General features: G+C 36.9%; 1 protein-coding gene across 2 annotated transcripts; it reads left to right on the top strand.

Moving 5' to 3' along the window:
• Positions 1-222: 222 nt before the first annotated feature.
• LOC135641111 (uncharacterized) lies at positions 223-14,029 on the top strand. Of its 2 annotated transcripts, XR_010497572.1 has the most exons (13): positions 224-432; positions 2,009-2,183; positions 3,360-3,443; positions 4,274-4,515; positions 4,620-4,860; positions 5,004-5,083; positions 8,141-8,225; positions 9,471-9,602; positions 9,686-9,799; positions 10,242-10,289; positions 11,534-11,618; positions 13,520-13,689; positions 13,780-14,029. XR_010497572.1 is itself a non-coding variant. In XM_065156163.1 (12 exons), exons 1-12 carry the CDS (start codon positions 248-250, stop codon positions 13,606-13,608), a joined length of 1,560 nt encoding a protein of 519 aa, XP_065012235.1. In that variant the 5' UTR covers positions 223-247; the 3' UTR covers positions 13,609-14,029. The 2 variants fall into 2 exon arrangements, 1 of the variants encoding a protein (XP_065012235.1); XM_065156163.1 differs by having other exon boundaries at positions 223-432; positions 13,520-14,029.
• The last annotated feature ends 1,048 nt before the right edge of the window (positions 14,030-15,077 follow it).

Below are 15,077 nucleotides of genomic sequence, written 5' to 3'. Positions count from 1 at the left end.
CCCAAAATTAAAGTGGGGGCGAAGACGCCGTGAGCCCGTGCGCACTCTTGAGGACAGTGCGGAACATAATATTAGCCGTCGGATTCTGGCTAGTGATCATTCGTAGCTTGAAAAGTCGTGTTGTTTGGAATCTGACGGTTGTAAAACTCGTTCACAATGGGTAAGAACGAGGGCACACTTATGTTCCGGAAGAATTAATACGTATCATACTAGCGAGGGGACAGAGGAGAGAGAGAGAGAGAGGGACATGGAGGGAGGGGCGAGGGAGAACGGAGGGGAAGCTGCGGCGGGGAGGTTGGCGGCGGTGACGGAGGAGGCGGAGGCGGAGGCGGTGGGGTCGAGCTTGACGATGGAGCGGGTGGCTGCCGCCAAGAAGTTCATCGAGAACCACTACAGGAACCAGACGAAGAACATCCAGGAGCGGAAAGAACGGTTGGTTCTGGCTCTCTCTCTATTCGCCCGATTCTCTCGCTTTACCTTCTAAGATCTTGTTTTCTTGATCCCGAACGGCCTTGATCTTAGCTTTCTCCAGTCTCATCCTCGCTGGATATATTTCTACTGCTCCTCCTGCTGCTCCGTGGGGTTTTTCTCTCTCGATTCAGTGAAAAGATACGCGAATCCAGTTCCTGATTCTCAAACAGCCTTAGGTGTTAGCTTTGGATCAGAAAATTGTTGGTTTGGGCCTCTCCATTAATCCGAGTGGCTTAGTAAGGAACATTCAGTTGGTACAATAGTCCACGTCAGGAGCTAGTATTCATCAAAGTTGATGGTTTTAGAGTTTTAATTGATAGTTTGACTGAATTATGGCACGATGTTATAGTCAATTGTGAAGCACTGTTGGCTAACTGTTTGAGAGATTAAACATGTTTGATGTAGGAGATGCATGCGCCCACAAGTATGAGAGAAATCTATGTCGAGGATTGAATTGGAAGAGATGATTTTTTTTTTTTTTTTTTATGAAACACAGATGAAAGGTTACACGGAGATGGTGGCTTTTGAAAGTGCATTACAAATAAATTGACTCAGCCAAAGAACATAATTTAGTAACAAAATCTATAAAAAAAGAAACATTCGTGAAAAGATCCTTCCTCAGGGCTTTCATTTTTGTCTTCTCTTGATATGCTTTTGAATTATTTACTCTACCAAATCTATATTGGTCTTGCATCATGAAGTTCCATGACATTCTAGCTTTCCAATGATGAGTCTGAACTTGCTTACTCATCTCATTTTTGGAATGAGCATGGATGTTTAGCAGCTCAATTAGTGTGAGCAAATCCGCTTGATTTGGACAGTAAATCAGATGTTTCTGTAGTGATTGATAGGTAAAAATCGAATTTGGCTTACATTCTTCTGTAAATTGGTTTTAAATAGCCAAAATGAGGCTTAATGGTAGCTAACTGATCATTTATTCTATTTCAAGTTCTTGTTTGATCTATCAGCACAGGAAGTGATTCTTTGGTTTCTTAGGACAACAATACTTTGTTAATTTGATCCTAACCCATTCCGATCTATATTGTAGCACACATTCATACTTGTTCAGTGAATAGGGGTATGTACAAAATAAAACTAGCTATTTCTTTTTCTGACAAGGCATGTTTTGGTCTCTAAGGACTAGCCTTTCCCTTCCTTTAGTTCACCTCTATCATCCTACATCTTTTTGTTATTGATCATGTAAAATGAACCCGCCATCAAATGGAAATTTATGAGCTTCAACAACAAAGGATGATTCTCAAGCAAAGAAGCTGTTTTGTGCTGCTTTATTAAATTTGTAGATTCGAAGTTCAAATGGCCTATTATGAGCTTTCATGAGAAAAAAAAAGTATCTGAATACTTTCATAGGATTGTAGCTCAAGAATAGAAACTCAATTTTTTCTATTGAGAGGAAGTTAATTACATACGTGTCTCTTAGGTAAATGTCCAAATCACTTGATTGATATATGCACAAACTCAAGTTTGCAAATGGTAACAATTCTTGGTTTTGATAGCTGATAAATTTTAACAATTGCAGACGTTGGTTCTTGGAGAGAAAATTGGCTTCTTCAAAAGTTTCCAAGGAGGAGCAGATCAATATGCTGAAGGATCTTGAAAGAAAGGAGACAGAGTATATGAGGCTTAAAAGGCACAAAATCTGCGTTGATGATTTTGAGCTGCTGACCATAATTGGGAGGGGAGCTTTTGGGGAGGTCTGAGCTTGTGTGGTCTTTCTCATAGAACCAAAACCTTGCTTGTCTTTTTTGCTAGAATATGCTAATCTCTTTTCGTCGCTGAGTGCAGACATTAGAACTCTTCAATTAATATTGTTCGAATGTTGTTAACATGATTATATTGATTGTGAAAGTATTACTAACTGCTATTCTTGGTTGTCTTTCTTCTTGCTTATTTTTAGATGTCTATTGAGGTCTCATGCTGAGCTTATAAAGACGGATTCTAACAATCAGACCTATTAAGATAAAAAGGGTGAACCCAATGCATGAGACAACCAATGTAGGATTTGGGGAGGGTCAATGTACTCAATCTTAACTCTATAAATAGAAAACTATTTCTATGACAAACCCTATTCACCTAATGGAATGACCCTAGTTGATCTGACCTACTACTATTATGAACAAAATTCAGCAAAGACTGACTTTGTGCATATACTGATAACACACCAACTCCTCTGTTAGGTTATCATAGTATGCACCCAAATCTTTATTTATTAAGGCAATGCTGTACCCACATATCCACCTCATTGTTATTTTTTTTGCATGTACAAGATCATTTCATGATTCAGTTTCACTTCCAAATTAATTTTAGTGGGCATATTCCACCAAACTTACCACAATATGTATCAGTCTTCGGGGTGAATCTGTTGATGATGTACATTGTTTTATGCTTTTTATGTGTTTATATGATCTTTCATGATCCAAGCCTCTGACTGCTGGCAGACTCAGATATTCTATACAGTTTACATCATATATGATTTGGTTCATTCAAATCTGAATCATAACTTATGGATCTCATAGTATTTGGTGATAGTAGACCAAGTTCTGGTTTTAAAGAATTATTGTTTTGATGCTATGTAGAGTCTTTAGTACATTGAGGCATTTTATCTTTTAGCCTTCAATTATTTCTCTACATTTCTCATAGCTAATCAGGACTTCATGTCCTCAGCTTACGATGATCCATTAGAGATGCTAATAACATTCTTTACATTTGAGATTCTCTAGGTTTCCTTTTTTAGTCATACTGTCGAAATTGGATTGAGGAACATAGCAGAGTTGAAAAATCACATGCTGCGTAGTGCACACAATCTGCTAAATCAGCATGCTAGTTTGTACTGCTAATTTTTTGGATGCTTATCAGTTTATAAACCACAGGTCAGACTCTGTCGGGAGAAGACCTCTGGCAATATTTATGCCATGAAAAAGCTGAAGAAATCTGAAATGGTTACCAGAGGTCAGGTAAGATATGTTGCATAACTGTGTTTTAGAAAATGTCCGATATGTTGCAAATGAGTTTTCAAGTCATAAATTTATTTTTCCTTAATTTTGTTTCAGATCTATTTAGGCAAAGACTTCATACTTTTCATCTATGTAATACTTTGATTGGTTGGTATGTTTAACTTCCTAAGTAACTGTTGTGAGTTCTGCATTGACCTTGTATATGTCTTTGATGACTTATGAACCGCTCTGAGAGCTTGTTATAAACTTCTAAATGCCTTGAATAACTCCTGATGCATCATAACTAACTATTGGGTCTTAATAGCTAAATATTTATTTGTGTGATGATTGTAACCTTCCAAATGTTTCAGTAACTTCTTTCAGTAGCTTTTAGAGTAAAAATTGTAATGTTAGCCTTCTAAGAGATATTTAGCAATGGTTACTTGAAATGCAGTAAAAGGTTCAAGGGTTCAAGGGACAATTATAAATATGGATATAGCCATTGATGGAAACTTCCTGTCATGAGATGTTATTGTATGATTTTGGTTGAGTATAGCTGATAGTAACTGACTATATATTTTTTAATGCTACCCATGATCTCCATGTCATTTTTATCCATTGCATGTCCTATATTTATCAACTTTGTTGTATGTTCTCATCTGTTAAAGATCTTTTTCTTATCATTCTAGTGCTCATATAGCTTTCTTTAAACATAAATCTTGCCTTCTATTCAATAACCATCTAAATTTGTGTGTAGTAACAAACAACAATAGGTTCTACATTGGCATTTTCTTTCTCTTATATACTTCTATCCTTTTATTATACTTAAAATCCATCATATTGTCATTTAGGTGGAGCATGTAATAGCTGAGAGAAACTTGCTTGCTGAAGTTGCTAGCCATTGCATCGTTAAACTCTACTATTCATTTCAAGATGCTGAAGACCTTTACCTAATTATGGAATATCTTCCTGGAGGGGACATGATGACCCTGCTTATCAGAGAAGATACCTTGACTGAAACAGTGGCTAGATTTTACATTGCTCAGAGTGTGTCGGCCATAGAGTCCATTCATAAACACAATTATATTCACAGGTTAGTACATCATAGATTTCAACTGATCAGTTGATCAATAGGTTGGTATATAAACTTTGAAGTATAAACCAATAAATTTTTTGTTTAATTACCTTCACATGCAGGGACATAAAGCCTGACAACCTTCTGTTGGACAAAAATGGTCACATGAAACTGTCAGACTTTGGCTTGTGTAAACCAATTGATTGTTTAAAGCTCTCGACATTGAATGAAGATGAACTGCTGAGTGATGAAAATCTTAGGGAGTCGATGGATGTTGATGGTTTTTCTTATACAAATAATGATAGCGGGTGGAAAAGCCCTCACGAACAACTGCAGCATTGGCAGATGAACAGGAGGAAGCTGGTAGGTTCTCTATAATGCTTTATTTTGAGCCTATGTGAAGTGTGAACCTGTTCTCTATGATTCTGTTCTCTCTTAATTAATTCACTTCACTTGGTATTTACTTCTTGAGACATAGATCTAAGATATTATCAATGTGTTTTTAGGCATTTTCCACAGTTGGAACACCTGACTATATTGCTCCAGAAGTATTACTAAAGAAAGGATATGGGATGGAGTGTGATTGGTATGTAACTGCATAAGTCTGATCCTCATAAGCCATGTTCTATTGGTATTGTCATGAAAGTTGATTTGTATCTTTCAAGTACAAATGCAAATATCTTTAGATATTTTGGTTTTGAACCTTTATCGACTTTCCGTAACCATCAGACAGTGGTTGATTTTTGTTTTACCTATACATTGTGTTGAAAATCTCTTTCCTTTTTCTTTAAGAAGGCATTCACTTTTAAGTCTTTTTCTAATTTCTCTCAGTACAGTTTTTATACTTGATTTAAAGTTGTGGCTCTATAGTTGACTAATGACGATAACAACTAGCTACAATGTCTCAACTATTTGGGGTTGGTTACATAGAACTTTTATATTGGCTATTGGCTGCCTAATCTCTCATCTTTTTGAACTTTGGATCAACCTTGAGAAAGATTTAATTTGTAAGCATGCATGGGAAAATTTTCGTTGAGTAATGACATAAGTATGCAAATTTATACTCAAATCTGACATAGGTTGGATGGATTTTTTCTTTTTTTAATATGTACACGTTATAGTTGACAGTTGATGGAGTAGCTCGTTGATTAAATTTTTTGCCTTTTATCCTTCTATTTTTTATGTGGGTGGTATCTTAAAGTTCTAGAATTTTGTGTGCATCAGCATCTGTTGTCATCAAACTTTGAAGCAAAAAAAATGAGTGGATTAGATTGTGGCAATAGCATTTTGACTAAAAAGCAATTAAAAATTATGTCAGAAAGGTTAGAAGGTTAGGAATAAATAAAATGAAATAGTTAAGAAATTGATAAAGAAATGTAATTTGTGCTACAAACTAGTGCAAACTCAATAAAACATGTGGTAAATCATCCAGCAAAAGGCAATAGCATAATTATGGAGCTAAATGAAATGCCAATAGCCAATATGCACCTCTTTTATTCCTTCTCCCTTTTTGCTGAAATCTTCTGGGGATTGGTCAGAATCCATTTGGAGTGGGTTGAACTGGTTAGGTTTGACTGCTTTTTGGAACCATGTATAGAAGTTGCAGTGTGGTTGTCAGTTTTCTTGAAGCTTTATGTTCTCTTGGCTGGTTACCATTTCTGAGCAATATAAACACAGAATTGTTGTGAAACAATCTTTTCCTTTGTTTGAATATTGCTTGTATGTGCCAGATAAAGAAATCATGTTGGTGTTTGTGCCCGATATATTTGTTCCTACTGATATACTTTTTTCTGTCTAAAGTCTAGTTTTAGCGCAAAACTGCAACATTTTAGAAAGTGGGTTTGTGTAGGAGGTCAAGGTATTGCATATTGCACATGCATATACACTGCATACTGGTAAAATACTTTGAATGGTTTGTTATAACAAGAACACTATACATTATTAAGTTGGAAATGCATAATCAATTGATAGTTATGTATAGTGTCACTAGCACTAAACTATTTTCTTTTTTTTATATTCAAACTAAAAATCTATCTTGGTATTTGATAATATTTAACTTGTTAAAGGATCTATATTAATCGATAACCAGCAAGAAATTGGTAATGGTCTGTCTAACTAATCATTTAATATTTTACAATTTTTGGGGCAGATGATGCATTGTTTATATTGCTATGATATGCATACCTGAGCTTGTTGGGGCTTTATGATGTTGTGGTGGTTGTGTATACATACCTGTGTTTAAATTAAGTTGACCATTAAGCCTTTTATTTTAATTCTATTACTATTTTGCGGTGCATACTGCTAGTGGCTCAAACCAAGGAGAGCAATCTTGTACCGGACTTCTGTATTGGTCCGTGACTGGATACCTATCGATGCACCTGTATGTACTGATTTCTGAAAAATTGATGAAAAATCGGTCGAAGGAGGAGGAGAGACAGTGACACAGAAGAAAGTAGGCAGAGGAGGAGGAGAGGCAGCGCCGTAGAAGGAGAGGAGGGAAGGAGGCTGAGGAGGGGAGGATGAGAGGAGGGAAGGAGAAGGTTGAGGAGGAAGAGGAGAGGAGAGGAGAGGTGACAGCCCATATGGAGAGGAGGAGGGAAGGTAGTGGCGGAGGAGGGAAAAAGGAGAGGACACGATGCAGAAGGAGAGGAGGCTGATGAGGGAAGGAGGAGGAGAGACGACAAACTATGAGAGCAGGGAAGTAGGCTATCAAGAGGAAAGGAGGGGAGAAGGCGGCAAAGGGGGGAAAGGAGGCATCGGAGGAGATTGAGGAGAAGTAGAAGATGAGTACCGATGAGGACTGGTGATGGAGATGTGAGCAACAGGTGAGCAGTGAGGGACACAGTCGATGAAGGACGTGAACACAGATGCAGGCATAGATAGAGAACACACAATAGAATAAGTTAGGGTTTTATCTTTTATTTTTAAATTTAAAAAATAAAAATTGGCTGGGCTGGCACAAATGGAGAACGCATAATAGGATAAGTTAAGGATTTATTTTTTATTTTAAATTTTAAAAAATTGGCTGGGCTTATTATTCAGACCATTACCGGGTTTGAACTAGGCGGTAAGCCCTGTTCGCAGGCCTTGTCGCCTGATTCACAAGGTTTACTGAGCGATGAGACCTATATTACATTTGAACTACCTGAAATTGGGCTGATCCGAGTTTCAGATAGCGGTGGGATCGGTATGTACCACTTGTACTATACCATTTCGTTTTGGCCAAAATTGCAGTCCATGGCTCAAACATTGAGCCATTTTTGTTTCCATTAAGAATTCCTATTATAGTCTATGGTGTTCTCTTCTGTAGGAAAATTCTTTTTTCTTATCGATATAAGATATGAAGTCCCTTTGCCACCACTATCACCTTTTGTTGTTCTTTTGTCAATGAACTTGTTTAGAGGTAGGTTTAAAATAGTGCTGGAAGAGCTCTTCTTTGGTTAGTACTAGTAGTCAAGGTTGTCTTGTATGTATGTGAACATGCATATGTTGTGTATTCATATGTGTTATGAGTTTTCAGTGAATTCATCTATGCTCGCTCTAATGCATTTTAAGAAAAACTATTCCTCCATACTTCTGTTGATGTTATATATTACAATGTGGAGAGAAATTTTATGGGCATTTCATTGTGGAAATATTGCAGGTGGTCCCTCGGTGCGATTATGTATGAGATGCTTGTTGGCTATCCACCATTCTATTCTGATGACCCAATAACTACATGCCGTAAGGTTAGTCTGCTTAATCTCACAGCTTTAGCACCCATTTTGGTATTTATATTCCATTTTGATGATATTTTACAACATGCTTGCACCTTCTTAGGATATTAAAATTAGATTGTAATTGTGTTCAACAAACACCATAATTGTCAATCCTTGCACTTTCTTACTTGCCATATGAAGGTCTTTGGAGTTTGGATATCTAGGTGTTCCATCTATGATCAATGAGATGGGAACACCTCTCATATCTCTCAAAATCGGTGAGTGCTTTTCTTATCATCTTGCGGTGTGTATTATATGATATATGTAGCTCATTTGTGATTTTGTTAATATAACTCAGTGCAAGACTGCATATAATGGCTCACCCAAGACAATGATCTCGCTTACTGTATCCCGTAATCTAGAGGACAACATATGCTTCTTGACAGTCTTCTCATCCAATGAACTTGCAAAATGAGAACTAGTCTAGTTATTAAATGTAAACATAGCTTTATGTCCCACTTTCTCTGCTGGAGGTGCTTCAGGGAAATAAAGTTGGTTATAAATTGATTGAAACCCGATTATCAAAGCTCCTCCATGTGAACTCTATACTAATGCATGCACCCAATGTTGATTATAAACTCAATGATTGATGCTTTGTGTTCTTTCTTCTGTCTTTTTAGTTGAACACTATTACCACTGCCACTTCCATGCTCATATTGGATGAATCACCAACCCTGTGTCAGTATCATGGACTCTTGCATATACTGGTGCTTTAGTGATGCATGAACATTGGATGCTCTCATAGTCAACATAGACAGGTGACTCAGGTGCCTGCTTATTGAGGTCCTCCCTGTGGGCTTTTTACTGTAGTCTTAAGACTATCCAAACATTTAATTCTATTCTAGATTGTTTGATTTCTTGGGGCACCTTTGTACATTTGGTCATGTCTGACAATCCACGAATCAAATATTGCTTAGTTGGGTTATTCCACCATGTGCAACCAAAATGTTGTTGAAAGCATTCTGCATTAGCAACCAAAATAGTTGCTAGCTGGTTCGAAAATTTAGTAATGTTTCCGACAATGTCTCTTTGCTGCATGCTTTACCTTGTAGGTTCCATTTGCTGGGATATCATATATATTTCTGAAAATAACTTTTATTTCATATTATTATCACATCTCCTGTATTGTGGATTAGACTACAACTTTAAATGCATTCATGATCTTAGCTGTTTTATCTACAAACAATCCCTCAAGTTGTTTAACCATGCTATTAGATTGTGCATTGGAGAAACCATTTAATATTTCCAGAAGATGCAAGGTTGTCTCCCGAGGCAAAGGATCTTATATGTAGATTATTATGTGATGTTGAGCACAGAATTGGCAGTAGAGGAGCAGATCAATTAAAGGTGATTTTCAAGTATATAAAATCAATGGAAAATTATCTTTTTTAATTGATATTTATAAATTGCTGGCAATTGTCTTTTTCCAGGCTCATCCCTGGTTTAAAGATATTATTTGGGATAAGCTTTATGAAATGGAGGCAGCATTTAAACCCGAAGTTAATGGCGAACTAGATACACAGAATTTCTTGAAGTTTGATGAAGTATGTCTGTTCACTTCTGTGCATTACTTTTTGGCCATGAATAAAGCTTACTGTTGTTTTACTCACTTTCTACATGCCTGTAGTCATCAATAACAGCATGTCACAGACAGTGCTTGTTGGTCATAAATTTATTCTCACCTTTTTCATTTCTGTTCTGTAACCTTAACATGATGCAATGTATTATCTATTTCACATATTTGGACTCTTCAAGTTTTCCTTTTTGCAAGCATGTCTCAATTATCTTTAGACTATGCCAGCTTGAACATGATAATATATTTCACAATGCTGTACCCACAGAAGTTGGTGTCTATTGTTAATTGATTTTGCAATTTGTTATCCAAAATGATGTGTTAGAAGGTTTCTAGTTGGCAACAGATTATAAATTCTTTGAATTTTGTCATTGTTAACTTTGCATTTTGTTCCTTTTTGGTCTATGATCCAGTTGGATCCGCCTACTCCAGCAAGAACTGGTTCCGGGCCTACAAGGAAGGTATGCAACTTTATATATTGCCATTTGTATTTTCATAATCAGCAATTAAGATGCCAAATGTGCTAATATAGTTATTGATTTAGTGTGGCAGTCACTCCTGATAGACTTTGATAAATGCAAAGTCTTTGATAAATGCAAAGTCTTTGATAAATCCACATGAATTTTGCATTGAGAACAATGGATAGTTGGGTAATTGGACAAGTGGATTTAGCTAGATTATGATGAAATATCATCATTTTAAGGTGGGGTACAGGTTTCATTGATTAATATTGAATATCTGCGATGTGTAAAAGATGCCTCCTCAGAAATATCTGAAGTTTCTGTCACATCGTTTAAAGCACTTAAGCATCATCATCAGCTAATGGAGAAATTATAGTTACAAAATTTGTGTACCATCAAGTTGGACTCAAGTTGGCATGTACATGCCACTTGTCATGTGGTAATGTATTATGCCAGCTCATGGTAGTCAAGTGCCCATGCATGTGCCCATTTATGTAACGGGCACACATCCACGTATCATGCTTGATAATGCATTTTCTTGGACTGGCATGGCAGTCCTTGATAATCTATGTTATAAACATAATGACAGACTCATCAAACAATATTATACTTGCCTTGGCATGCACTTGTGTGTTGTGCTGATTGATGGCTAATGTGATACTTGCCATTGCAATGTGGATAGCAGGAAATGAAAAACAAAGAAAAGAGAAGAAGAGAAAATAGCAAAACTAAGAGAGAAAATTGCGCTATTTTCTTTTGGAATTGTTGTTGTCACCAACACTATCTCTGAATGGGTCAGATGCTGACATGTTGCCGAATATGCATGTTGGCTTCTAGAGTGGGGAATGTCTAGTCTGGAGGACTTGCTTTAAAATCTTCAGACCTGGTGGCTTTTAGCTCCATCTGTGGTTCTTCTTGTGCAAAGTTCGAGGTCAAGATGCATGCATTGAGCAAGGGGGAGACTAGCACCTTAACCTTTAAGTAACTTAAAGTCTGTGACTGACTGTTTATTCTTTTTCATCACAAGCTGTGAGAAACAAATTCTATTTGAAATTCTTCACATTGTTGAGGGCATCTTACTGAGATTGCTGAGTATATCAAATATCTATCTAAAAGTTCTGTTAATTCTTATGCATGAAATTTAAGCTTATCACCCCTTGTATGTATATTTTTGTAGTTGCATGATTTAATTGTGGTGGATATTGTGAGTGTTTACTCATTCTTGGTACATTTTTTTGATGCAGAAATTGCTAAATGCTCAAGATTTGAGCTTTGTTGGATATACTTTCAAGAATTTTGATGCCATCAAAGGGTTACATCAACCTACTGGTAAACAATCTTACTGTGAGAAAATCGCTGGAGATTCTAATGTTCCAGTGTAGTCTCAATCTTGTCCACAAATATGCTTAGTTTTTTCATTTTGTATTTGCACGTTGATTTTTTTTTAATACATATTCCTGTAGATATTTGTTATACATCATATGTGAAAAAGGATTGGGTGGTGGAAAGGAAAGAATAATGTTGCCATACATAATTTCAGAACTACAAATAGAGGAGGGTGAAAAAGGAGTGGAAAGATGGGTTAGATCTCATTTCCTGCAATACATGGAACAGGACTGTTTTAGATGGAGTGTTCTTTCTTCATTTGCTATTTCAAATTCCAGAATATGGTGGCTGCTGTGTAAAACATTTAAGACTTGACAAGTAAAGCTCTGATTTTGATTTATACACTTTTCAGCTCTCTCCCTCAAACAGTATATGGTGAGAGGCATTGTGTATCTCGTGATCACTTTATAAGGCAATCAACAAGAGTCAATGTCAATAATGCTAAACTGTTTCATCCCTCCAATCTATCCTCAATTAGATTGGAAGGGGAGAAAGTGGTTAAAGAATCTGAATTTATATTTCTGGCAAAATTTCTATAAAGACTTACTTTTGTGGGGACTTTGACGTGCATCAAGTGAATTAAAGCTGACATAGGAGCCTCAGGTAAAAAAAACATAGAGAAAATGGTGCTTTCTTGGAAATGATTAATTTAGCCATGATATCACATTACAGGTCCACAGGCCATATCAGACCAGTATGGTACATTGGTATGGACCAGCATACCCCAGTATACTGATAAGAAAATAATTAAGAATAGAAAAAAGAGGAATAATTTGGGAACATACATCAACAGATCTTATTGTTGGATATTAAGAAAACCAGACCTGTTAGATGGAGGAATAATCCTCTCTCTCTCTCTCTCTCTCTCTTGCTAACATCTCCATTGCTCAGATTGGAGATGGAATAAAAAACAAGAAGTCACTTGAGCAAATGAGCCTTCGATTGATTTCTGCCAAATATTTTTGACCTGACTTGGGATGTTAAAGATTAGGCCAGGTCTGGCCAGACCAACTCAAGAAATCCCAAGACAGTGCCATTTTAGATGTTTTACCATATATATGTTAAGACTACACAGACCATGTAACAGTAACATGTTGGACTGACATTTTGACGCTTATTGTTTTTGTATATTAATTCTTGATGAATGTAGACATATTGTTTGAACTTTGCACAAATCGAACGGGCAATTCACTTGTTATTTTTAGGCTTCTGATAGTGAATTTCTACATAAGGCTTCTAATGTCCTAGCTATAGGTTCATCATGTAAATTACACTTTAACCATTTCTCATCATCTTTTCTAAGCCAGTATACCTCCAATTTATGACTGATATAGTTATCAGTCATAAATTAGTCATTTTCTTAATTTTTCAATAAAGAGATAGGAGTCCAGGCTACAAAGTCTGTTTGTATATACTAATTTATATATTGTGTAGCCTTAATAAGTTGTTCTGAGGTTTCTTTATGTGGCTCACGCCAATTACTTTGCAAAACCATCTAAATATGAGTGCCATCTATCATTGATGTTAAAACTCTTAAGGATCCTTGTACATTTTGGTATTAGCTAACCTACCTCTATGTTTTTTGCCTTTACATGGAAGAGAACATAAAGGGTGGATGAGACTAAAACTAAGAGTTAAAGTTAATAATGAGGGTACTTGACACTTCAATTGATGCTATATTTGGTATTTTGTGGAGAAGATTTCCCCACTTATCCGTTAGCTCATGCATGATTATACTTGACACTTGGTTCATTTTAATAGTGGGTACTTTGTATCGCCATCCATCGACCCCAATATTTGGGACCTAACAGTTTCTTTGTTGTTGTACACTTGTGTATCGCCAGATAACTCAGTCATGAAAAGTGAAAAGAGATCAACTGAAGGGAAATCTGATGTGGACATGGTTGCATCGGGTGATGCAGTGGCTCCATAATTCATGTACTTATTGAAGTGATTTATCTGGATCATATCCTACCAGTGTGGCCATTGGACTTACCTGCTTATTTTTAGTCAGGTCTGCCTCTGGTCCTGATAAGTTGCTATCTACGTAACATTTTGTAGATCCAGACCTGAGAGTTTGAGCGCATATGTTGTGTCTGCCCAGGTTGACGAGCATAGCATTGCCTTCTCTTGTGGCAGTGCCCCTTATCTGGTTTTTCACTTTGATGAGAGTGCTACGAGCAACATGAAGTGATATGTTACTGCTGTTTGACGTGCGTCTTAAAAGCTGTAGTTTCAGTTGTGTTCTGTGGAACCAATGTGTTTGCCTATTTGAGACTAATCGTGTTTGCCTAGTAAATTAACATGTTAATGCTATCATGTGTTCCTTCAGAAAAGAAAACTTTTCTACTGTTCGTCTGCTTAGTAATGATAGATTATTAGACAGATGTTAAACACAGAGAGCCTATGGTCATGCAAATGTTGACGTGCATGCACCGGGAGTCAAAAGAAGAAAAATAAAAGAACCCTCACAGCAAGACAATCTGTACAAGGCGGTGACTCTGAAGCGGTGCGTCGGTGGAGATTCTTAAAAATAATATTTTTTTTATATTTTATTTTAAATGTTAAATTTTTTTATATTAATTAAAATTAGAAATATAAATATATTTTTTATTTGAATGAATTTATGGTCCTGGTTGTCTAACTAGATGTTGATATGGCTCCATAGATACTGTTATTCGATTAGGATGTTGATTCGGAGCTCTAATCAAGGTTTTCCCTTGACTTTCTGAGTTGATAGTTTTGGATAGACACCAAGTTTTCAGGAGCAGAAGAAGAAGACACTCTTAAAAGAGTCTATTCTGGCTAACAACTTGCTTAAGGGTCTTTCTATAATAAGGTTTAAGACCATTGTAATCGACAACGACATGATTTAATATCGACAACGCCGGTTACGTATCTCTTCGAGCATTAATACAATCGAAGAAGAACATTATGTCGTGTCGTGTCGTGTCGGTCTCAGTCACGTTATGATGAGATGTGATAGTCTTTGTCGTGTAAGGAAAATAATTTTTGTATCAGGTAAGCCATTCTCAATTTACAGGGATAGACGTGAGATGAACACAGCAGAAGAAAATTACCACATACTCCCACACAATACTACAAATACAATTCGAGATCTAATGACAACGATCATCTTTCAGTCTCATCAATCTACTCCTCGTACAGGACGAGCCCATAGAAACCTCCAACCGCGACACACCCCGCCGAAATCCAGATGAGAACAGCTAATGCCCACGGCATTAGCTCCGATACCCTCCAACCGAATGCCACCACAAGCGCCGTCGACAGCAGCCAAACAGCTTGCTTCAGCCTCGCCTTCTCCTCCGGTGGGCCGTCCGGAGCGAGCCGCTCGAACCTCCTGAGGCAAAGAACGAGACACAGTAGATCGACCCAGGAGAA

This window comes from Musa acuminata, chromosome BXJ3-6, assembly GCF_036884655.1.
Source record: "Musa acuminata AAA Group cultivar baxijiao chromosome BXJ3-6, Cavendish_Baxijiao_AAA, whole genome shotgun sequence".
In the NCBI taxonomy this organism is placed as follows: Eukaryota; Viridiplantae; Streptophyta; class Magnoliopsida; order Zingiberales; family Musaceae; genus Musa; species Musa acuminata.
Note: the sequence above shows the minus strand (reverse complement) of the source record. Positions and strands in the feature narration are given on the sequence as shown.

Coding starts and splice junctions, on each gene's coding strand:
- LOC135641111 (XM_065156163.1), top strand. CDS start 248: ATGGAGGGAGGGGCGAGGGAGAACGGAGGGGAAGCTGCGGCGGGGAGG. Junction 433..2,008: donor ATCCAGGAGCGGAAAGAACG/GTTGGTTCTGGC, acceptor TAACAATTGCAG/ACGTTGGTTCTTGGAGAGAA. Junction 9,800..10,241: donor ATTTCTTGAAGTTTGATGAA/GTATGTCTGTTC, acceptor TCTATGATCCAG/TTGGATCCGCCTACTCCAGC.